The 23,396-nt window shown below is 37.1% G+C and overlaps 3 protein-coding genes across 7 annotated transcripts; 2 read left to right on the forward strand and 1 right to left on the reverse strand.

Moving 5' to 3' along the window:
- The first annotated feature begins 933 nt into the window (after positions 1–933).
- LOC111495731 lies at positions 934–9,879 on the forward strand. The gene is given in 8 exon segments (XM_023145889.1): positions 934–1,750; positions 3,716–3,748; positions 3,834–4,103; positions 4,178–5,098; positions 6,117–6,944; positions 7,479–7,517; positions 8,125–9,226; positions 9,354–9,879. Coding segments are annotated over 8 exon segments (4,068 nt in total). The 5' UTR covers positions 934–957; the 3' UTR covers positions 9,436–9,879.
- A 614-nt stretch (positions 9,880–10,493) lies between these two features.
- Positions 10,494–13,029, forward strand: LOC111495165 (LEAF RUST 10 DISEASE-RESISTANCE LOCUS RECEPTOR-LIKE PROTEIN KINASE-like 1.2). 2 transcript variants are annotated; one of them, XM_023145067.1, is made up of 4 exons: positions 10,494–11,343; positions 11,443–11,478; positions 11,669–11,905; positions 11,990–13,029. In XM_023145067.1, the coding sequence occupies exons 1-4, from the start codon at positions 10,548–10,550 to the stop codon at positions 12,871–12,873; spliced, it is 1,953 nt and encodes a 650-aa protein (XP_023000835.1). In that variant the 5' UTR covers positions 10,494–10,547; the 3' UTR covers positions 12,874–13,029. The 2 variants fall into 2 exon arrangements, with proteins under 2 accessions (XP_023000835.1, XP_023000837.1); XM_023145069.1 differs by having other exon boundaries at positions 10,494–11,333; positions 11,442–11,478.
- Positions 13,030–15,860: 2,831 nt separating this feature from the next.
- On the reverse strand, positions 15,861–18,236 carry LOC111495529 (protein SAR DEFICIENT 1-like). Of its 4 annotated transcripts, none has more exons than XM_023145604.1 (7): positions 18,056–18,236; positions 17,892–17,967; positions 17,255–17,804; positions 16,989–17,149; positions 16,715–16,909; positions 16,538–16,634; positions 15,861–16,111 (listed from the first exon to the last, which is right to left on the reverse strand). In XM_023145604.1, exons 1-7 carry the CDS (start codon positions 18,139–18,141, stop codon positions 16,077–16,079), a joined length of 1,200 nt encoding a protein of 399 aa, XP_023001372.1. In that variant the 5' UTR covers positions 18,142–18,236; the 3' UTR covers positions 15,861–16,076. The 4 variants fall into 4 exon arrangements, with proteins under 4 accessions (XP_023001372.1, XP_023001370.1, XP_023001371.1 ...); XM_023145602.1 differs by lacking the exon at positions 15,861–16,111 and adding an exon at positions 16,190–16,454 and having other exon boundaries at positions 18,056–18,235; XM_023145603.1 differs by lacking the exon at positions 15,861–16,111 and adding an exon at positions 16,190–16,455 and having other exon boundaries at positions 16,531–16,634; positions 18,056–18,235.
- Between the last annotated feature and the right edge of the window lie 5,160 nt (positions 18,237–23,396).

The raw sequence follows: 23,396 nt of genomic DNA on the forward strand, positions 1-23,396 counted from the left end.
ACCGTTTGTATTCTTAACTATTATTAATTCATGCCAATTAAAAATGAAACGGCGGCGTTTGGGTAACTTATTCTCCCCTAATGATGACGTCTAGTAGAAAAAGGAATTAGTTGAGAAGGATTCAATTTAAATTTGATTTAAATCCTAAGTTTTTTTTTTTGTTTTTTTTTTATTTTTGGTATCATATGAAAACAATGGACGATGCTCTCCCTTCTTTACAAAAAAAATAAATAATAATAATTATTATAATTAATGATCACATGCACAAACCTTATAGAATCAACCACTTCAAATAAAGTAAGGTAATTAATTCTGTAGGATGTAGAGTAGTTAATGAGAAATAATTATGATTTTAATTTTAATTTTAATAATTAGCATAAATGAGTACGAAAATAATTAATTTACATGAAGGATGGAAAATACATCCCGTCCTCGTCTTCCCGAGTGGAAGAAATTTTCTTTTCCAACTCTATTGTTGACCTCCAATCCGAACCAATGTTATATTGGGCATAAGGCGAGATGGACTATTTTAATTCTCACAAAACCGCGTTAATGTTTAAGAAACTAATTATAATTAACAAACCAATATAATTTACAGATTAAAGTTGAGCTTCATTAAATATATATTTTTAATTAACAAATCAAGTCATACTAGAAATAATCATTAAACAGCTCTAATTTATTATTTATTATCAGGTTAAATTCGCAAATTGGTCCAATTGAAATAATTAATAAATAAAAAATGAATTAAGAAGAAAAACACCGGTGGCTTCTGGGGTGGATTTACTCGTCAACCCAACAATCAGTTTCACACTGCCAAATAACATAACTTTCCAAGTTTCTTTTATTTTTGGTCAACATTCCTGGTAGTTACCGTCAGCATAAGGAGACCATTTCTTATTCAATTGCCCCCATTTTCAGATCAAAACCATCCTCTGTTCATGAGCCTTCACGGAAATGAAAACTTCCGTCCCTCTCTTCCTCTTCCTCTTCTTCTTCTTCACAGTGGTGTGGTTTGATCTTCCGCTATGCTCCGCCGACGACGCCCACGAGGAATTCAAAGCTTGCAGTCTCTATTACAACTGCGGAGATTTGGTAAACGTCACGTATCCGTTTTGGGGGAATGAGCGGCAGGAATTCTGCGGCCGCCGTGAATTCAAGCTCAATTGCAAACACAACAAAACCACTACGATCGAAATCAGTTCTATTGAATTTCACGTTCTCAACATCAGCCGATCCAATCATACAATGACAATAGCAAGATCGGATCTCCGAACTGATTACTGCCCTAAAATCGAAATCAAAACGACGAGGATTGATTATCGTCTCTTCAAGTATTCTTTGAACGATCTGAATCTCTCTGTCTGGTACGATTGCCCGCTGCTACCTGGAATTCTCGACAATTACAGATTCACGTGCGGATCGGAGGGGGAAATAAGAGGGAGAGCGAATTACGCTTTAGAAACGGAAGCGCTGAATCGGAGTGGAAACATGAGCGGGTGTAGACTGAACATCGAAGTGACAATTACAAAAGAGGTATTCGAGGAAACACACAAGAACAGAACGATGGCGGTGGAGCAGGGTGTGAAAAGAGGATTTGATGTGGAATACGGGGATTTCTACACGGTGGCGTGCGAGGGGTGCAAGGAATACGGCGGCAAGTGTGGAAGGAACGCCACCCATCAGTTTCACTGCATTTGTGGCGATGGAGACATCCATCCTTTCGTTTGCAAGTCTCCTCCTCCTCCTGGTACGTACTTCATCCTCCACTGCATCAAATCTTCTGTTCATTTGAATTTTTAATACTCTCCAAATATTATAATTTAGGTAAATATAAGTTGTAATTACATGGTAAATTTGAGTAAAAATGCATAAACAATTAAGATCAATTTCACATTTTATTTCAATTGAATAAATCAATTTAATTTTATTGCTATTAATTTTCTTGTATCATTTTAATAAAGAATATGTTCGGTAATTTTTAATTTATTTTATTTTAGATTAGGAGAGTTTTGAGGGAAGGGAGAAATTTGGTAATTGATAGGCAATAGATGTGTAAAAGTCAATGGACTGACTAGTCAAAGTCGTGATGACATTGGTTAGCCAGTGAAATTGGGGCTAAGAAGTGGGCCCCGCCGTCAAAACTTAAGGCTACCATCGTTGGAACGTGTCAACAGCTACACATGTGTTGTGGAAGGAAGAAATCTCTAGTTTTGACCCTATAAAGTCAACAAATCTTATACACCATAATATAATAATAATAATAATAATAACACTAATAATAATACACTAGGAATAACAAAAAAATCATGAAATAAGGTTTCGAAGCAAGTATAATTTAACAAAATAAGATTTAAAACTTAAATATATCTCAATTGGGGTGTATATCACATCATTAATTAAAATACTAGTAATTTAAATTTTGATTTTTGCATAGAAAAAGACGGATATAAACCTCTCATCAGTAAATGTCTTTAAAAAGAAGCTCCAAAAAAAAATTTCAAAGAAGACAACCACTCTACTAGTGATGGGCTGGGACGGTACAAACTTCAACAAACTTTAGTTTTTAAAGGCAGTGGTGATATATGACCGACCTTTCATGATCATATTTTGCCGACCAAGTAGACCATTTTTCTTAGCATTGCCAAACACAAAAAGCCTCACAAATCCTTGTGGGAAGTGAAGAAAGTAAAGCCCCGCCCACGTTCAAAAGGAACTTTTCTTTTTCCATTTCATTTTCATCCAATTTTTGGAAGCAATCTTAAATTCTTATGCCACAAAGTTCTCAAAAAGTAATGTTATGATCATTCCCAGTTAACCCACCAAACACACTGTCCTGTTTCTTCTTCATTCCTTCCATTAATGGATTTCAAGAGAACCCCTTTTCTTTTTATCTTCTTCTTCTTCTTCATCATCTTAACTCGCCAAACTCTGTCCTCAGACGAGAAGTTTGAAGCTTGTGCTCCAAAATCCTGTGGGAAAGGACCAAATATCAGCTATCCTTTTTGGATAGCTCATTCGCACAGCCAGTTCTGTGGATTCCCTACCTTTCCTATCACCTGCAAACATGAATACCCAGTTATCAAAATTTCAGAAGAGGATTATATTATCAGAGAAATCTCCTATCAAACCCACTCTTTTCTTGTGGCAAATGCTGCGGTCTACGACCTCAAATGCCCTACTCCTCTTCATAACTTCACCCTCCACCGAACCCCATTCACTCACACTCCGGATCATATTGGCTTCTTCTTCTTTTACAACTGCACTTCCCTTCCTCCCAAGTATAGCTACCCAATTCGTTGTTCAAACACAACCAAACTCCATTCTTTTGCTGTTTTCCACGATGGATTTGTGGAGCTTATGAACTTCTCTGTCGATTCTTGTCAATCCTCGGTAGAGGTGCCTATAGACATTCCTAATCAGGACGATGATTTTTCTGGGTTGTTGAGGAAGAGTTATTCCGATGTCTTGAAGATGGGTTTCACTTTAAATTGGAGTGCCCAAAATTGTAGCAATTGTGAGACAAGTGGCGGGCGATGTGGGTTTGAAAGCAACGAGTTTGTTTGCTTTTGTCCTGATGGACCTCATCTACAAACCTGCAAACAGGGTAACTTTCTAGGAAATAAATCTTGCTTTGCTCTTGCTCGAATCTTTGCTCTGTTCTTCTATTTCTTTTGGTATACAATCTTTCCTAACGATTTGCTTGCCATGGCAGGAGAAAATGATGTTTGGAAGAAGTACGTCATAGGTAAAAAAACAAGACCCTGATTTCAGATTACACAAATTGTTCTCTTATGATTGGAAAATGAGCTAACTTAAGTAGCAAATGGCAGGTTTTAGCTGTGGTTTTGGCGGGGTAATGATAATGAGCGTAGCCTTTTTCATCTGGTTTCGTTTGCACAAAAAGAAGCTTGCTCGTACTTATACTCCCTCCTCCTTTCTCCTACGAAACAATTCTAGTAATCTTCCTGCGAAGGAGCTTGAGAAAGGAGAAGATTACATGGGTGTGCCTTTGTTCTCTTACGAAGAGCTTGAAAAGGCCACCGACAGGTTTAATCCGGCCAAAGAACTTGGAGATGGCGGCTGTGGTACTGTCTACTACGGTAAAGATCACTCAATAGTTTTCAGTCTTTAATCCAAGCATACGTAGTGTATGATGTTTGAATTCATTTGATAGGCAAACTTCCTGATGGACGTGAGGTCGCTGTTAAACGATTGTTTGAAAATAACTACAGAAGAGTTGAGCATTTCATGAATGAAGTTGAGATCCTTACTCGTTTGCGCCACCCACATCTTGTCACCCTTTATGGATGTACCTCTCGACACTGCCGTGAACTTCTGTTGGTTTATGAATTCATCCCAAACGGTACTGTTGCCGATCATCTTCACGGCGAACGAGCAAAACCCGGTGAGCTTCCATGGCATACAAGGTTGAAGATTGCCATTGAGACTGCAAGTGCTCTGGCTTTTCTCCATGCCTCTGAGACTATCCACCGTGATGTTAAAACTACCAACATTCTCCTCGACAGCAACTTCGGTGTTAAAGTCGCCGATTTCGGATTATCTCGGCTTTTTCCCACACAAGCCAGCCATGTTTCAACTGCACCACAAGGAACTCCTGGCTACTTAGATCCGGAGTATCACGAATGCTATCAACTTACGATTAAAAGCGACGTGTTTAGCTTTGGAGTCGTGTTGGTTGAGCTGATATCTTCAAAGCCTGCAGTTGATATCACTAGGCATAGGCATGAGATTAACCTGTGGACAATGGCAATCAATAAGATTGGGGGCGACGAGTTGCATGAATTTGTGGATCCATGTCTTGGATTTGAAACGGATGAAAGAGTTAGAGACATGATATGTGGAGTTGCAGAGTTGGCATTTCAATGCTTGCAGAGTGTGAAAGACACAAGGCCGACAATGTCGGAGGCTTTGGAAATTCTGAAGAACATTGAGAGTCAGCATAGTGGGAAAGGAAAAACAGAAGAAATAAAGGTTACAGGAGAAGAGGATGTGGTGGTGAAGGGTGAGTTAGTGCCGGAATCTCCAGATTCCGTTGTGGTGCCTTGGATGAGCAAATCTTCAACCCCGAATTGCAGTGGCTGAGTTTGTTCTTTTCAGTGGTTTCATGGTATAATATGTGTCAAAACTCTATAGCTCTTCCATTTTCGTCAGCTTTGTTAAGCCTTTTTAGGTGAATCAGATGTGTACATATTTGAGATTGAATGTAAGGCTCGTGTTGTCATTCTGCATCCACCTGTCTCCTAGCTCAAAATTGAAGTAATGGAAAGAAATATATTGATTTTGTGATGTCTCACATGGTTGAGGAGGAGAACAAACCATACAAACCATGATTTATAAAGGCGTGGAAACAGCAGATATGTTTTAAAGTTTTGAGGGGAAGCCCGAAAGGGAAAGTCTAAAGAGAACAATGTTTGTTAGCTGTGGATCTGAGCTGTTACAGATTTTGTCAATGGTACACTATAATATTCTCCAAATTGCACGGATGCATTTTTGTAACCGACTAAGTTCACCACTAACAAATATTGTCCGTTTAGTCATTAAAATTTCCACCCTAAAAGGGATGTTTTCTTCCTCTTTCCAACCGAAGTGAGAGATGATAGTGTGACTGACGCGACATCTTATGGTTTGACTGACTTTGATTCTACTAAAGAGGTTTCCACAAAAAATGTTTCATTTTCCTTTTAACCGATGTGGGTTCTCATAGTCGTGACCGACTCTGATACATATTATCAGCTTTAGCCCATTACGTATCTCCATCAGCCTCACGGTCGATTTTGAAATAGAGAGGTTTCTATACTCTTCTAAGTGTAAGGAATGTTTCTTTTTTCAACCGATGATGTGGGATCACACAATTCTTTTCTTTTGAAATGCTTCATCTTATCTTGAAACTCTGAACCAACCACGAACCACAGCAAACAAACCAATCCAACTATGGGAGACTTTTAGATTTTAATATCATTTTTTCCTTGAAGTCTACTATTGACTAATTCAAGGCTGTATAATTGGATGCAAGCAGGAAAGCAACTGTATCTTTTGACTATAATCTTTTAGCTCTGGCTTTCTTTGAACTTGAAGATGACTCTTGCGTTAATTTTCCAGTTTTCCTTTTTCTTTTCATTTTTGGTCCAGCGTCACGGAAATGACACCTTCCGTCCCTCTCTTCCTCTTCTTCTTCTTCACAATCGTGTGGCATGATCTTCCGCTATGTTTCGGCGACGGCACAGTCGTTGAATTTAAAGCTTGCGATGTCTATTACAACTGCGGAGATTTGGTAAACATCATGTATCCGTTCTGGGGGAATGAACGGCCGGAATTTTGCGGGCGGCGAGAATTCGAGCTCAATTGCAAAGACAACAAAACCACTACGATCGAAATCAGTTCTATTGAATTTCACGTTCTCAACATCAGCCGATCCAATCATACAATGACAATCGCAAGATCGGATCTCCGAACTGATTACTGCCCTAAAATCGAAATCAAAACGACGACGATTGATTATCGTCTCTTCAAGTATTCTTTGAACGATCTGAATCTCTCTGTCTGGTACGATTGCCCGCTGCTACCTGGAATTCTCGACAATTACAGATTCACGTGCGGATCGGAGGGGGAAATAAGAGGGAGAGCGAATTACGCTTTCGAAACGGAAGCGCTGAATCGGAGTGGAAACATGAGCGGGTGTAGACTGAACATCGAAGTGACAATTACAAAAGAGGTATTCGAGGAAACACACAAGAACAGAACGATGGCGGTGGAGCAGGGTGTGAAAAGAGGATTTGATGTGGAATACGGGGATTTCTACACGGTGGCGTGCGAGGGGTGCAAGGAATACGGCGGCAAGTGTGGAGGGAACGCCACCCATCAGTTTTACTGCATTTGCGGCGATGGAGACATCCATCCTTACGTTTGCACGTCTCCTCCTGGTACGTATAATTCCGTCTTCCCCTGCATCGTTTTCACCCTAAAATGAGCGCTTTAAATCTTTTCCATCTTTAATATTTAAACTTCTTTATTAAAAAATTTGAATTACGTCTTTCCATAATTTTTTTTTTTAATTTGTTAACATAAGCCTAATTTTATCGTTTAATTTTTATATTCAAGTAAAAAAATAAAAATATTATATAGTGATATTTAATTTCTATTTACTAATACACCATATCAATATAATTTGTAAATTTATGGCCTTAATTTTGTTTTAAACCCATTTGTCAGTACCATAAATTTACCTGGTGTAAAGTAGTCTATTAGATGTATATAAATGGTAGAAATATTTTAGTTAAATAAACATGTGAAAAGTTAGAAAAACAATTATCATGTTTACAAATTTTTTATTGTGTTATATATTTGCAACATGAAAATAAAATTTTTTATTCATTATAAGTTATCTTTTATTTTATTTTTTATTTTCAGTGGGTTGAAAGATTTAAAATTTTAAATTTCTTACATCATCGTGACAGATACAGAGCAATCAATTCCTAGAGGGGAGATCATAATAGGTAAAACCTACCACTTTAATATATCTATATATATTCTTAATTGGGTTTTAATAAGTTACCAACAATTCCATTTAAGGTTTGATTTTCTTTCAATTCAACTCTAACATATCTTATTTTTTGGATTACAATGTTCATCAAGTAGCTAATACTAAAAATAATAATAATAATAATAATAAGAACTAACCTCCACGGTCGTGGGTGTACGAATCTCTAGACGTGTTTTAAAATTTTGAAAGGAATCACAAAATAGAAAGCTCAAGTAGGATAATATCGGCTAGCAGTGGATTTGAGCGGTTACAAATAGTATTAGAACTAGACCCCTAACGGTATGTCAGCGAGAATGCTGACCTTCCTTAAAAGGTGGATTGTGAGATCTCAAATCGGTTGAAGAGGGGAACGAAACATTTCTTATAAGAGTGTGGAAATCTCTACCTATATGAAACGCGTTTTAAAACCGTAAAACTAACAGTGATATGTAATTTGCTAAAACAAACAATATCTGCTCACCATGAACTACTATACTTACACAACCTCCCATCTCAATTTCCTTCTATATCTTTGTACCTTTCCCCCACATTTCTCATATGAATTCAAACCCATTTTTCAGGTGCAACTATTTCTGGAACCGTCATTCTCTCTGTTATCATCATCTCCATCTACTACAAGAGAAGAAGCATCTCAAACAACGACAAAATTAAGGAAATTATAAGGAAATATTCCACGCAAACACCCAAGCGATATACTTACTCAAAGCTGAAGAAAATCACAGGCTCTTTCAACAACAAGATTGGCCAAGGAGGGTTTAGCTCTGTCTACAAAGGAAAGCTACCCGACGGCCGCGATGTGGCTGTGAAGCTTTTGAATGAATCCAAATCAAATGGTGAAGATTTTATGAACGAAGTTGTTAGCTTCGCCAAAACTTCCCATGTAAATATAGCCACACTCTTAGGTTTCTGCTACGAGAGGAACAAAAGAGCTTTGATTTATGATTATATGGCTAAAGGGTCACTAGATAAATACATTTCCAGCAACAGGAATCAAGAAAAGGGCGAGAAGTTGGATTGGAACACACTCTACAATATTGTCATCGGCGTGGCACGAGGCTTGGAGTACTTGCACAGTGGCTGCAACACAAGGATCTTGCACTTCGACATCAAGCCACACAACATACTCTTGGATGATGATTTCCGCCCCAAAATCACTGATTTTGGGCTGGCCAAGCAATGCAGGGCCAAGGAGAGTCATGTGTCGATGACATGTGTGAAAGGGACAATAGGGTTCATAGCGCCAGAGATAATATTTAGGAATATTGGCAAAGTTTCTCATAAGTCTGATGTTTATAGTTATGGGATGTTGGTTCTTGAGATGGTGGGTGAGAGAAAGAGTCCCAATCAAGGAGTGGAGCAGAGCAGCGATGAGTACTTTCCTGATTGGATATATAAGGATCTTACACAAAGTGAAATTCATGGGGGCTGTTGGTGGGGAAACACAGAGGAAGAAGAAGAAATGGCAAGAAAAATGATCATTGTGGGGTTGTGTTGTATTCAGACATTGCCCAACGACAGGCCGTCGATGACCGACACGGTGTCGATGTTGGAAGGCAGTGTTGATGGCTTACAAATTCCACCAAAACCTGACTTGTTCGGACCTCCTGCCACTGATCTACTCCAAGTTGCTGCTGCTGCTGCTTCTTCTTCTTCCACCTCGTACTAATGGCACTAGCTTTTGTGACTGTCTTGCTCATTGGGATGCTTTTCCTTCTGTCTTTGAATTCCCAATGCTTGTCTGATACACCAGCAGAAGCAGCACATGAGCAACCATTTACCCTGTTTTAAGTCTCTCGAATTCGATATCTTTTTTATAACAATTGATTAATTTGAAGGCATGCAACAAAGTTGTGAGATTCCATGTTGGTTGAGGAAGAGAACCATTTTTTACTAGAGTGTGGAAACCTCTTCTCAGCAGACGCGTTTTAAAAACTGTAAGAGGCAGCTTAAAAGGAAAAGCTCAAAGAAGATAATATTTGCGAGTAGTGGATTTGAGCCGTTATAAATGAGATCAGAGTTAGACACCAGGCGGTGTGCCAACAAGGAGGTTGAGTCCTGAATGTGGGTGGACATGAGACGATAGGCCAGTAAGGACGTTGGGTCTTGAAGGGGAGTGGATTGTGAGATCCCACATCAATGAGGATGAACACAAATATGCAAGCTAGAATGGTGATGCTTGTTGCTATTCTACCTATTTGTACATTAAAAACTTTGTTTCCCTCTTAATATCCCTTTTCATAACCTCATTTTAAACCTTTCTTCAAATTAGTACACGAGCATAGTCCAGACAGTTTAAATCTACCGCTAGCAAATATGCTGGTATGAATAATAGAGACTAATTTTAAAGTTATGAGGTTGACGGCTATACATAACAAGCCAAAGCAGACAATATTTACTAACGGTAGGCTTAAACCGTTACAAATGGTATCAAAGCCAAACATGGGACAGTATGGACGATGGAGCTCCAAAAGAGTGGATTATGAGATCCCACGTCGGTTGAAAAGATGAACGAAAAACATCCCTTATAAAAGTGTTGAAACCTCTCTGTAACATGTACGTTTTAAAACTGTGAAGCTAACGATAATACGTAATAGACCGAAGACAAACGGTTTCTTACATCTCTATGATCCTGCCGCAAGTAACCAAACCAAACCGAAAATTCTCACAAATCATCCTCTTCATTTATTATTAATCCTTACCGGCAAGTTAAAGGTTGGAAAAGTTCAAAGTCTCCGCAGGTCTCCCCATCAATTTCTCTCATAAATGACTGTTTAAACAACTTATTTAGCTGGAGTTCTTGAGAGAGACAGACAGAAGACTGCCACTTTTTGATTTATTTCCAGAAAGCTATGGCAGACAGTGAGTCCGCTGTTTCTTCCAAAAATCACTCTTAGTGGATAAGTTCTTGTGTGTTCATAATCAAACTGAGTCTCCCTCTCTGTTCTCTTCCATTTATCCTTTCTTTGTTCACAACCCCAACAAAATGAAATCCTTCTTCTTCTTCTTCCTCTTCACGTTTCATCTATCGACATGCTTCAGCGACAACGCCCTCGATGCATTCAAAGATTGCGGTGTGAGTTACAATTGTGGAGAATTGGTAAACATCACGTACCCATTTTGGGGGAATGAGAAGCAGAGTTCTTGTGGGCGGAAAGAATTCAAACTCAACTGCAAAAGCAACCGAACCACCACGACTTACATCAATTCTCTGGAATACAACGTTCTGGAAATCAACCAATCGAATAATACAATGAGGATCGCAAGATCAGACCTCTTCGATAATTACTGCCCACGAAATCAAATCCAAGTGGCCTCTATAGATCACCATCCGTTTGCGTATTCTTCCAGAAATCAGAACATCTCGGTGGGGTATAATTGCTCGCCGGATAACGAATTTCTAATTTCGAAATACAAGTTTTCGTGCGGTGGGGAATGGCAAAGGCGAGGGAGAGTGAACTACGCTTTTGAACCGTCGGCGGCGGTTTATTCAAAGCTTGCGGAGTGTGAAATGAAGATAGAAGTGATGGTTACGATAAAGGAGTTGAAGGAAGGTTTAAAGAACAGGACGAGCTTGGTGGAGACGGCTGTGAAAGGAGGGTTCGAGGTGGAGTACGAGAATTGGTATAAGGGAGCGTGTGATTCATGCAACGGAAGTGGAGGCAATTGCGGCGGAAACGGGACGTACCCATTTTACTGCATTTGTAGAAACGAAGTTGCAAATCCTTATGCCTGTGATGCCATTGCTGCGCCTCCTCGCCCTCCTCACCCTTCTCACCCTGGTACGCCGCATTCCCCTTCTGTAATGTTCTGTTTTTTTCTCATTCTCGTGTAGAACATTCCCGTCTAACCATTTGCTTGCTGATTGCTTACGGTTCCAGAAAACCCAAATGATACATGGAAGAAGGTCGTCATAGGTAAAATCTAACTCTCATTTCGTTCATATTTTCATTTATTCTCATTTATTTTAGTTCATATTCGCATTCGAACTATGTAAATCTTTATATCTCTTTGTTTAATTTCTGTTTGGGGTGTATTTTAACCTAACATGATTTACATATAATGTTCTTGTGTTGAACTTGGTATCCAAATGGAATGTCATGACAGGTGCTGGATCTGGTATTGGAGGCATTGTGATGATGAGTATAATCTTTTTCATCAGGCTTCGTATGCACAAAAAGAAGCATCAAAACTATTCTTGTGATCGTCCGATGAAGGAGCTTGAGAAAATAGAACATTACATGGCTCTATCTCTTTTCTCTTATCACGAACTTGTAAAAGCTACAGACAAATTCAACCCAGCTAACGAACTTGGAGATGGTGGCTTTGGCACTGTCTACTATGGTACAAATCACTCCATATTTCTCTTGTTCTACGCAGGCGTATTGCTCTGGTTATTTATTTGTATGTTCTTTGATCCCTCCTCAGGCAAACTCCGAGATGGGCGTGAGGTCGCTGTTAAACGATTGTTTGAAAATAACTATAGAAAAGTTGAGCAATTCATGAATGAGGTTGAGATGCTCACTCGTTTGCGCCACCCACATCTTGTCACCCTTTATGGATGCACATCTCGACGCTCCCGTGAGCTCTTGTTGGTGTATAAGTTCATTCCGAATGGTACTGTGGCCGATCATCTTCATGGCAACCGAGCAAGATCAGGTGAGCTTCCATGGCTTACAAGGTTGAAGGTTGCCATAGAGACTGCAAGTGCTCTGGCTTTTCTCCATGCTTCTGAGACTATCCACCGTGATGTTAAAACCACCAACATTCTCCTTGACAACAATTTCGGTGTTAAAGTCGCTGATTTCGGACTATCTCGCCTTTTTCCTACACAAGCTAGCCATGTTTCAACTGCACCACAAGGCACTCCTGGCTATATTGATCCAGAGTATTATGAGTCTTATCAACTTACGAACAAAAGCGATGTCTTTAGCTTTGGAGTCGTGTTGGTTGAGCTGATATCTTCGAAGCCTGCAGTTGATATCACTAGGCACAGGCATGAGATTAACCTGTCAACAATGGCTATCAATAAGATCCAAAACGACGAATTACATGACTTCGTAGACCCATCTCTCGGATTTAAAACCGATCAAAGAATCAGAAATATGATATGCGGAGTTGCCGAGTTAGCATTTCAATGCCTGCAAAGTGTGAGGGATACAAGGCCGTCAATGATGGAAGCTCTAGAAATTCTAAGGAATATAGAGAATCGAAGTTGTGGCACAGGGAAAGCACCATTAGTGCCAGAATCCCCAGACTCCGTCACTGTGCTTTGGATTAGCAAAACTTCCACACCAAACGGTAGTGGGTGAGCTGTTTATTTGTGGTTACTAGACCCAAATCACTTATTCACAACTGATCAATTATCAGCTTCTGTTGTAAGCTCTGTTTCGTACGATGAGAAATGCTCTGTTTCGTACGATGAGAAATGCTCTGTTTCGTACGATGAGAAATGCTCTGTTTTGTACGATAAGAAATGCTCTGTTTTATGTTGACTCTGGCAATTCCGAGGAAAATGTGGCCAAAGTTTCTTCTAAAGAAAATAGAGCAGAAGTAAAAGGAGAGGGAGAGAGATTTGCTGAAGTATCTTCGGAACAGATTTACCTAAAAATGGTTGGAGAATGGCCAACTAAATCTGTATCACTTTCCTACAAAATTGTCATCTAAAACTTTAGTAATCGTATTTATCAAATAGTCAAACGAATGTATTCAATAAAAAACGTGTGGAAAATCTCAAGTTTTATCTAACATTTTGTACAATGAGAAATGCTCTGTTTTGCACGATGAGAAATGCTCTGTTTTGTACGATGAGAGTTACAAATTCTGATGCGATTGGGAAGGGGAAAAGGTTGTGACTGAGAGGGAATTTACAAGTCTTTATGCTTCAATTTCAAACATTATCCCCATCCCCTGTTTCTGGGTTTAATTTACCTTCAACACCGCTTCCTGCAAACGATCGGCCGTCGGTGACAGAGGAGGTGGTTATGTCAGAAGGGAGCGCTGATGGCTTACGCATTCCACCGAAACCGACCCTGCTCGGACCTCCGGCAGCAGCTGCTTCTTCATCGACCTCGTATATGGGGGAAAGCTGAAGGAAATTGCAAAAACAAGGGACGTTAGCAGTATGAATGACGATGGTCAATAATTGCGGAAAGCGGCGGATCGGAAGTGATGAACACGACAAATCAATAATTAGGTGGGTTTAGTAACATTAAAATATTATTTCTGAAACAAATTTTGTAGTGTGAATGCAGAGAATGTAATTTTTCTAAAAAAGGACTTGTGATATTTTGAAAAAGAAAAAGAAATGAGGGATGACTGGAAAGTTTGAAAATTAGGAATAAAAAATTCGGAAATAGAAACAAATAAATAAATAGATCGGTAAAAGAAAGGATTTATTTTGTTTATTTGCTTAAGAATGTGATTTCGCTGACGATATCCTGCTGACATCAGCATAACTGTTGTAACCGTCGCCGCCATAATACAGGTAACCCAAACCGGAGATAACTGATTGCTTTTTCCAACCCAAATGTGGCGAATATTCGTATCCCTTCTAGAACCAGGGAAGATGGGACCTTCACTTCACTTTATTTTATTTTATTTATTTATTTAAAATGTCTCGTGTCAAAATACTCATCATCTTTCATTTAATTAGTTCATGTAAGACTCCAACGATTCTCAACATATATGTTCGGGATTGCAATTGAATGTACAAACATAAGGTTTTTTGTGACGGTTTTGGTTGTCTATTTGACATACATTATCCACATCAATATTCTTTGTACTATTATCTACATTTTTTCGACCATTTTTGTGTTTGTATCACAGTCTCAACATATCAACCGTTCATTAACTATTTAGGTATAATATTAATGTATTAGCATCAATAGAACATACACTTAGTAGTAAATAAAGGATATCAACATTATAGTACAACTCGCTCGTTCATCGGTGATTTGAGGTATCCATGGACATTCATATATCACATATTTTTAGCAGTAAATCAAGTATATCAACGTTATATTATAGCTCGTTCATCATTGATTTGAGGCATGCATAAACATTCATATATCATATATCTTAGTAGTAAATCAAGTATATCATTATTATATTACAGCTCGATCATTATTGATTTGAGGTGTGCATGAACATTCATACATCATATATCTTAGTAGTAAATCAAGTATATCAACATTATATTACAGCTCGATCATTATTCATTCGAGGTATGCATGAACATTAATATATCATATATCTTAGTAGCAAATCAAGTATATCAACATCATATTACAGCTCGATCGTTATTGATTTTAGATATGCATGAACATTCATATATCACATAGCATGAACATTTATAGATCACATATTTTTAGTAGTAAATCAAATATACCAACATTATATTACAATTCGTTCATCATTGATTTGAGATAGACATGAAGATTATCCTCGATTTGTGGCGTGCATGAACATTCATGGATCACTATCGTTTTAGTAGTACATCAAGGATATCTAGTAAAAAGTTGATAGTATACCAAATATCATATTATACTAACATATCTAAATTCTAGTACGAGAAGTGTATCTTACTAATATAAAAATATAAAATATCATAAATATTAAATTTGAATATTTAGTATATAAGTGATGAAATTGATATTCCAATTTTGAGAAGTTTGTCAAGAGTATTAATTTATAGTTAACGTTTAAAAGATTACGTTTATCAAATATCATATTGTATAAATAAGTTGATATACCTATTATCATGTATCCATTATTCTTTTCTTGGTTATCATTCACATTCTTTAATTCTTTCGTAATTATGCAAAATAATAATAATAATAAATTTTATTATATTTAGTGACAAATATACTTTAAATAAAATATATCGGTAAGAAATATATCGATAATATATCATAAACTTAAATTGATATATTTTTTATATATCAATGATATAATAGTACTAAAAAGTTTATCAATGTAAAAATGGGTTTAATTTATTTTTATGTTTATTAAAAATACATAAATAGTGGCTTTGGAATATTTTTACTTTTTTTTTTTTTTATTAACTTTTAGTTAAAACATGTTTTTTTTTTTTTTTAAATCGTTTTTTAGTTTCAAAATATTAGCGAGGGAAAGAGAATTTAAGATTTAGGATTTAAGGTTAAAGTGGGAAAAGAATGGTACAGTAAAAGAGAAAAATCCACGGCTGACGTGGAAAAAGAATGGTACAGTAAAGCATACTCTTAGTTTAATTTCTATTTAGTTTATGTTACTCATCATCTTACCGTTAATTACTTTTATCAAGATTTAATAAGTAATTTAGATTCCATTATTTTTTTATTTAGTTTATCGTTAATTACTTTTATGAAGATTTAATTAATATTTTAGATTCCATTAATTACTTGAATTTTTTTTAAGGCTATACCATAGCCCCTGATTTGTAATATGGTCCTTTTGGGCAAGGTATTATGTCAATTTGCAGTTATCCATCGTTCCGGAAATATTCTCCAATTGTTTATGGTCGTTGATGACAGCTGTCATACAAATCCTCTGCATGAGAGAGAGATCAAGTAAGAATATAAATAATATTTTATTTATTAAATTATATTCGAATTAACTTCCAAATAAAACATCAATTATCGCTTCGGCATTAATTCAATGTCCAAATATACAAATAGAAAATAGAAAATACGAAAACAAATTAATAGGAGCGTATTAATTATAATTTGGTAACCAAAATCTGGTGCCTATCCATAATTATAATGAAAATTTGGTGTAGAAATAAACTGATCTGAATTTGAATTCCAATCTCGGAATTCAACTTCTTCCCTCATCAACTCGCAACTTCGAAACAATGATTTTCTAATTATATGATCACTGGCTTCTTCATTTCCTATCAATAATCCAACACAATTAAAAATAAAAATTAAAATTTTAAAAATTTAAAATTAAACTAAAATTTCATCAAAAATCTACCTTGTGTTATTAGGGGAGGTTCTCTGAAATTGCCTTCAAAGTCTTGTAACGAATGCCAGTTATCGAACGCTTGTCTACTCAAATTATTCAAATACTCCTGTATCGCACCAAATTTCTTTTTTAAGAGGAAGTTTATTAAGTAATGAAATTGTTATCAAACAAGATGAGAAAACATACCCGGGGGATATTAGGAAGGTCTGGAGATGAGTAGATTTGGTCATCGATCATGGCTCTTACGACTTCGCAAATAGGATTCAAGATCAGCAGGACATTAGGTGCACGGAACATATACACCTTGTTTCCCAATTCACAAGTCTTTGCGTGTTTCACCGTTGCTTTCCACATCCTTTCTGACATTCCTACCCCTAAAATCTAAATCCATACAAAAAAGATTCAAACGTTAATTATAATTAATTGTTTTGTTGGAAAGGGTAAGATGGGGAATATTTACCCTTCTTAGCTTTTGTGGGTCAATTGTGAAGAGTTTTAAGAATTCTTGAACTGTCTTGATATTGTAATTGCTTAATTTCTTGTGAAAGACTCCCTCTTTTCCTATCTTCTCCAGCCTCCAAACTTCGTCATGCAGCATTGGTGGATAATGCTTCTTGTACACTTAAATTACCAAAATACATCACTATTAATTTTTTTAAAAAGTATTTTTATTTAAAAAAAAGATATATATATATATATATATTTTGAAAGAATTGTAATGCTCACATTCTCCGCGGTGATCCTTGACAACAAACGGTTCGGTTATGGCTTCCCGGATCCGGGGGCGATTCTTATCAGAATCTGACCAGTCAACAATTCGGGCACCCAGCCGGAATTTCCGGCTCCGAATCCAACTTGAGTTATCGGTGAATTCAATGTCACCGATGGTTGCAGCGCGGTCGCGGAGAGTTATGTTCATTTCACCATGAAGCAGCGGCCTCTTTCCAGACCTCTCCTTCACAATGCTGGCATTGAATTCCTCCGCCGTCCAATCCTGTTTATCGCCGCTTGCAAAGTCGCCATCCAGTACCACAATTTCAATTTTCATGGCCGAATATACCTGAAATGCCGGATTATCCGCGCCGGCCTCGACGGCGATCCGGAGTGGCTGACTTTCAACATCTGTAATCTTACTTCCAGTAAAAATGGTAGAGGGAAGATTATTCACAAAATACAATAAGAAACTGGAAGGCTCGAGAGCCTGAATCCTCAACGAAGATGCCCTAGGTAACAACCTTGAATATCGCAATAAACATCGATCAACTTCCTCATTCACCTGTAAGATTAAAATTCCTATCAAATTAAACAAAAGCCCTAAATCATTTTACAAATCCAAAATGATTCATATATACAAAGTACAAACCACTCGTCTAAGCAAGGGCTCCAATGCTTTCAACAAATGATTTTGGGAATTAACCATAACCACATCCCCGATTATCCTACGGAAATTACAACACAGATAATCAGAAATCAAATGTAGAATTACAATTTACAGCTCCATTTATGGTTCCATTTCGAACAACTTACGACGCAAACGTCAGACGCGGGCGCTTCTTCTCAAAAGGCTGTTCTAAACACGGCTCTGTTTCGCAGAACAATCTCTTGGGCGACATTTCTTTAATGGAAAAGGTTGAGAGATGGCGCAGTGGTCGATGAGTTGAGGAGCGTTGGAGTCGTGATAAACATTAAAGAATGGAAGAAATTTATAACCGGATGGTGGAATAAATAAATTGGTAATATAATAAAGGTTTGGGGGACAGATGTGAAAGCATGAATAGAAACTGAAAAAATGTGAGTATATAATAATGAGAAGTAATTTCCGAGAAAGTGCTGAGAAATTTCATTCCAAAGAGAGAGAATATTGAATTGAAAGACTTTGGTGTCAAACTTACATAAAGTCGACTCCGGCTCGTTGTTTGAGTCTTATTATTTGTATTTGTTTTATGATATCTATGCTTGCTTGCATGCTTGGATATTAAATATTAATACCCATTTCTTCAAATTAGATATCAACTACTGGCCTACTTGGGTTGTGTGTGATTCTCAAACTTGAGAAATTTCTAGGAAATTTCTTCCTTCCATCATGCCCTTCCTCATGTCTTCTTTTATTTTTAACACCTAATTCCCTATCATAATTCTCTATCATTATGGACCAGTCCAAAGCTTAAATGTCTTAATTATAAGTTAGTTGTTATATATATATATATATATGCACTAACTTCACTCCGCTCTACTCAACATTTTATATGTCAACAATTTTATACTAAGAATTAAAATTTTAATTTCATTAAAAAATTATTTTATTAAAATTTATTGAAGAAGGTGGTTAGAATGTGACTATATATATAATCAGTAAAAGTGAGAACATAAATAAACCAAGATTCTGAGCGAAAGTAATTTTTTAAATATAAAATTAAATAAAAGTTTTAGAAAATTAAAAATATTAAATTTATGCAAAATAAAATATGACCTTTTGAGATAGAGAATAAGTGTATTTTTACCTAATTAAGGTATTAAAAAAATTGAAAGATTCAAATAAACGTGTCATATAAGTTTCTAGATTTATATATTTTATTTAGTTTTTATTTTTTTATTTTTTAAATTGACATGGAAAAAGGTGTATAAATATTTCCGTTTTCTCTCTCCTTCAGAGTGGAGAAGTTATTTAATTTGAAAAGTTATTTACTTTATAAAGTTATATATAACATTTGTTCAAATACATTTTTAGACGCTAACGTAAATATGACTAACGAAAAATTAATGTTTTTTTTTTTTTTTTTTTTTTTTTTTTTTTTTTTTTTTTTTGCTTAGTTGGCAATCTCGGTTTCTTTCCTTACTTCTTTCTTCCCTATCACTCCAAGAATGAATGGGTAGCCGTTAGATCCATAATTCTCATTTAGTTTATAACTCATTTTATTTATATTCTCATTATTTATAATCTTTTTGGTTCATATTTTTATTTGTTTGGTCGAATTAATATTGTTATATTTGTATAAAAACTTAGGTAACATTTGTTTTGAGATATGAAGTCAGTCATCTTATATTTGACTAGAGATAATGTAGAGTAACTTTGTTGATAAATTTTGTAATGTGAGAGTGTTGGAGATACAATTTTGACCAGATTCACTCTTCGACGGCGACGACTTGGTACACAATCTCTTCACTCTGCGTATTCTCCGTTCTAATTGTGAGATATAAGTTTGAAATTTTATGTGTATAGTTATCAACCCATAATTATGTTTAGAAAGAAATATTAAAATTCAAATTTTGAATAATGTGAAGGTGGATAAATAAGATAAAGTATTGTTCAACTACTTACCCAACTGGATTGTGTGTAAGGCTAAATATAAAGTTTGAGAAATTTCTAAGAAGTTTCTTTGTTTGAGGCAAAATTTGTCATTTGTTGCTTTGGTTTTAAGAAATGATACATAATTTTGGATCATTGTTATTAAACACTGTCACAATATAAATTTAAAATAAAGAGAAAGTTGTATCTTATTTTCTAAGATTCATGAAAATCCTACCATTTATCATCCAAAATCTTCCAGCTTTCATATTAGATTCAAACACGGTTCATCTTCATTCATGTTTTAATTTTTAACAAATCAAATTTTGTTTTGACATGGAAAAACATATACAAAATCTTGAAGAACTCATGAACATGCAATGGAATGAGTTGCATCCACGAACCAACAGCCGCCCATTTGTTTCTTGATGCTCTGTTTGAAAATGTATATATCCGGAGGACTGGGTACGGTTGCTCCTCCGGAGTGGGCGGCGGCCAGAGGGGGCACGTCAGGCAAGGATGAGAGAGTAAATAGACAGTCCATCATCCGTCCATGGTTTAGGCGAATTGCCGACCACTGGCGAGGCAAGCTTACGACAGAGGCTACCGGAGACGTTAATGGATTTTAGTGCAAGGAGTCAATTCCTGTGTCAATGACAGGTCCAAGCTAAGGTACTTCATCTGTCTCACTCACTAGGGGCCATTGTGCTGTCAGCATGAAGCTTCAGGTCAATGTTCTGGCCGGCGACGCCAACCCCAGCCCAAACCCACCGGCCAGCACCGCCTCCGCCGCCGAAACGAAAGTATAGAAAAAGACTGGATTGGTGGGTCTTTGTATAAAATAAAAGGTAAAATATTCCAGTCGGTTTGGTCTATGAGGGACCAAAGACGAGGGATCCTGTCGGCGTTTGGACATGAAAGAACATTGGAGAAATTAGAGAGGTGGGACCTACAAATCGTAAGTTGTAAGTTAGATTTAGGGAGTAATAAAGTAATATAGAAAATTAGTGACTGTTGACTCTGGCAAATCGGATGTCGACGAAAAAAAAAATTGGCCGAAGGTTTCTTCGAAGGAAAAATTAGCGGAAGTAAAAGGAGAGAGAGAGAGAGATTCGCTGGTAATGCTGAAGACTCAATATGTTTATTTTACATCCGTTGAATGGTTTAAATAATAAATCTAATTACAAAAATAGAAAAACCAAATATACACAAATAGAATAAGTGGACGAAGACTCCGCCACTCTGCCAAAACAATGGCCCCTAGAATCACGCTCCTCCATTCGCGTGAACTCATATGTTTTTACAAACCTAACTAAATAAGGCAGAGCTTTTATTTAACAGTGACTACGCTCCACGCGCTCTTTCAAATTACATCTATACCAAGTCAATTAGGAAGTCAAGTCAATGGATGAACACGACTGGAGGAGCAATTTCCAGCAGCCCATTCAAATGCACTTCCCATTAACTTTCTCGCAAGCGAATGCTACATTCTACTCTTTTTGTCCTTTTGTGCCGTCTTTTCCTATTATTGTTAGAATATATTATAATATATCTTTATTTTTTTATTTGATTAATACTAAATTTTATTATTATCCCGATTTAATTAATTATATTTTATTTATTTTTAATTATGAGTGGGTTGTGAGCATTAATGAAAATTTGGACTTTAGATTCTAATGGGACTTTTGATCTCAATTTTATTTCTCATTCTTAACATGGTATCCGAGCCTAAAGCCAAACTCTAACTCAATCAGTTAAATCTTTACAGTCACCGATCATCCATCGTGATAAGTCCAATCGAGTATCACAGCAATCACAACTTCCTACTTTCAGCCGCTTCCAAACCATTGTCATTGCTTCTGAACCTTAAGTAACCATTACTAGTTCTCAAGTTACAAATTACAGTCCGCGTCTAGTCCATACATCTCTGCACGTCGTGAGCCTAGCATTACCACTACTATCGCAATAGTCCCGCTAGCTTCTATTGGTATCCCACTTGTTTTTCAAATTCAATAACTTTGATATAAATCTATTATGCAAACCTACAATTCCCACTATACCATCACTTTCCAAAATCCAAACCCACTATTCCCCAAACTAACCGTGTTTAAGGAAGAATTTTTCCATCGTGACTTTGTTTTAGACTTAATTTCTATCCAAACTAAGACCCACAATTCATCATGTCAGAAGAATCGAAAATTTCAGAGTAGTAGAAAAGGAACAACTGAAGAAAAGTGACAGAAATGAGAGCTGAGGACGACGGATGAATTGGGATATATATCATCTTTTCACAAGATATATCATTCTTTTAAGCCCACATCTCAAAAGTGTTAATTTCTGGTCTCTATAGTGATTGTCTCTGATTGAGCACCGCAAATCATCAATATTTTTTCCTCTCAACAATAAAATCAAGAACATATTCATTATCAGAATGTTTTAATCTTAATATGGATCTTGAATTGGCTACCGATATTTATGAGGTTTGCGATCTTTTTAGAAAATTCAATAATTTCTTCCAAAGTCTAAAAAGCAAACCAATCAAAGACCTACACTCTCTTCTCAAAGATAAATTGGGTGCTATTGACCTACACTCTAAAGACAAGTTGAGTGTTATTGACCTACACATTACAAGTTGAGGGGAGTATTAGAATATATTATAATAATTAGTTATGAAATATATATTTAGTTATGAAATATATCTTAGATATTCATAATCAATTAATATTTTTTAGTTTATAATTTGATTAGTAGGATATTTTATTCTTTTTTATCAAGAGTTAGTTAGTTTATTCTATTTAAACCTTGGAAACATTAATGAAAACTTAGACTTTACTTTTGATCCCACGTATGTTTGTTGTACTTTCGATCCCAATTTTATTTCTCATTCTTAACACGTATCCTTTTCGGAAGCCTCGACCATGACACTGTCACTCTCGAACCCAGTCGGGGTGTGAGGCACCTCCTTCGTCGCCGTCAAACCACTGGGAGCCTTTCTGCTACTAGGCTTTGGTCAATGTGGGCGGCAGCCCGAATAGCCCCGTAAGCCGTCGGCCTCGGCCCAGGAAGTCGTACGCCTTGACGAAGTTATGGGCCGAACCCAGAGAGAACTTGGGCCAGAAATGGCGGCAGCCCAAAAGCCCGGGAAGTCGTCGGCCTTGACGAACATATGGGCCAAGCCCATAAAATATTTTGGGCCTCAAGTGGTGGAAGCCCAAACAGCCCGGGAAGTTGTCCGCATTGACGAAGATATGGGCCGAGCCCATGACGGAAGCTGGGCCTGTAGTGGCGGCAGCCCAAACAGCCTGGTAAGTTGTAGGCCTTGACGAAGATATGGGCCGAGCCCATGAGAGAAGTTGGGCCTCAAGAGGCGGCAGCCCAAAAAGCCCAGGAAGTCGTAGGCCTTGACGAAGATATGAGCCGAGCCCAGAGATAAGTTGGGCCTTAAATGGCGGCAGCCCAAACAGACCGGAAAGTCGTCGGTCATGACGAAGATATGGGCCGAGCCCATGAGAGAAGCTGGGCCTGTAGTGGCGGCAGCCCAAACAGCCCGGTAAGTCGTAGGCATCGACGAAGATATGGGCC

Source organism: Cucurbita maxima, unplaced genomic scaffold (assembly GCF_002738345.1).
Source record: "Cucurbita maxima cultivar Rimu unplaced genomic scaffold, Cmax_1.0 Cma_Scf00021, whole genome shotgun sequence".
NCBI classification, from domain to species: domain Eukaryota; kingdom Viridiplantae; phylum Streptophyta; class Magnoliopsida; order Cucurbitales; family Cucurbitaceae; genus Cucurbita; species Cucurbita maxima.

Bases quoted from the DNA above. Each gene is read 5' to 3' on its own strand.
- LOC111495529 (XM_023145602.1), bottom strand. From the start codon at position 18,141: ATGTCGCCCAAGAGATTGTTCTGCGAAACAGAGCCGTGTTTAGAACAG. The intron at 17,968-18,055 runs GTAAGTTGTTCG...TAATTTCCGTAG, and splicing joins CCGCGTCTGACGTTTGCGTC to GATAATCGGGGATGTGGTTA. The intron at 17,150-17,254 runs GTGAGCATTACA...TGGTAATTTAAG, and splicing joins CAAGGATCACCGCGGAGAAT to TGTACAAGAAGCATTATCCA.
- LOC111495165 (XM_023145067.1), top strand. From the start codon at position 10,548: ATGAAATCCTTCTTCTTCTTCTTCCTCTTCACGTTTCATCTATCGACA. The intron at 11,479-11,668 runs GTAAAATCTAAC...ATGTCATGACAG, and splicing joins ATGGAAGAAGGTCGTCATAG to GTGCTGGATCTGGTATTGGA. The intron at 11,906-11,989 runs GTACAAATCACT...ATCCCTCCTCAG, and splicing joins CTTTGGCACTGTCTACTATG to GCAAACTCCGAGATGGGCGT.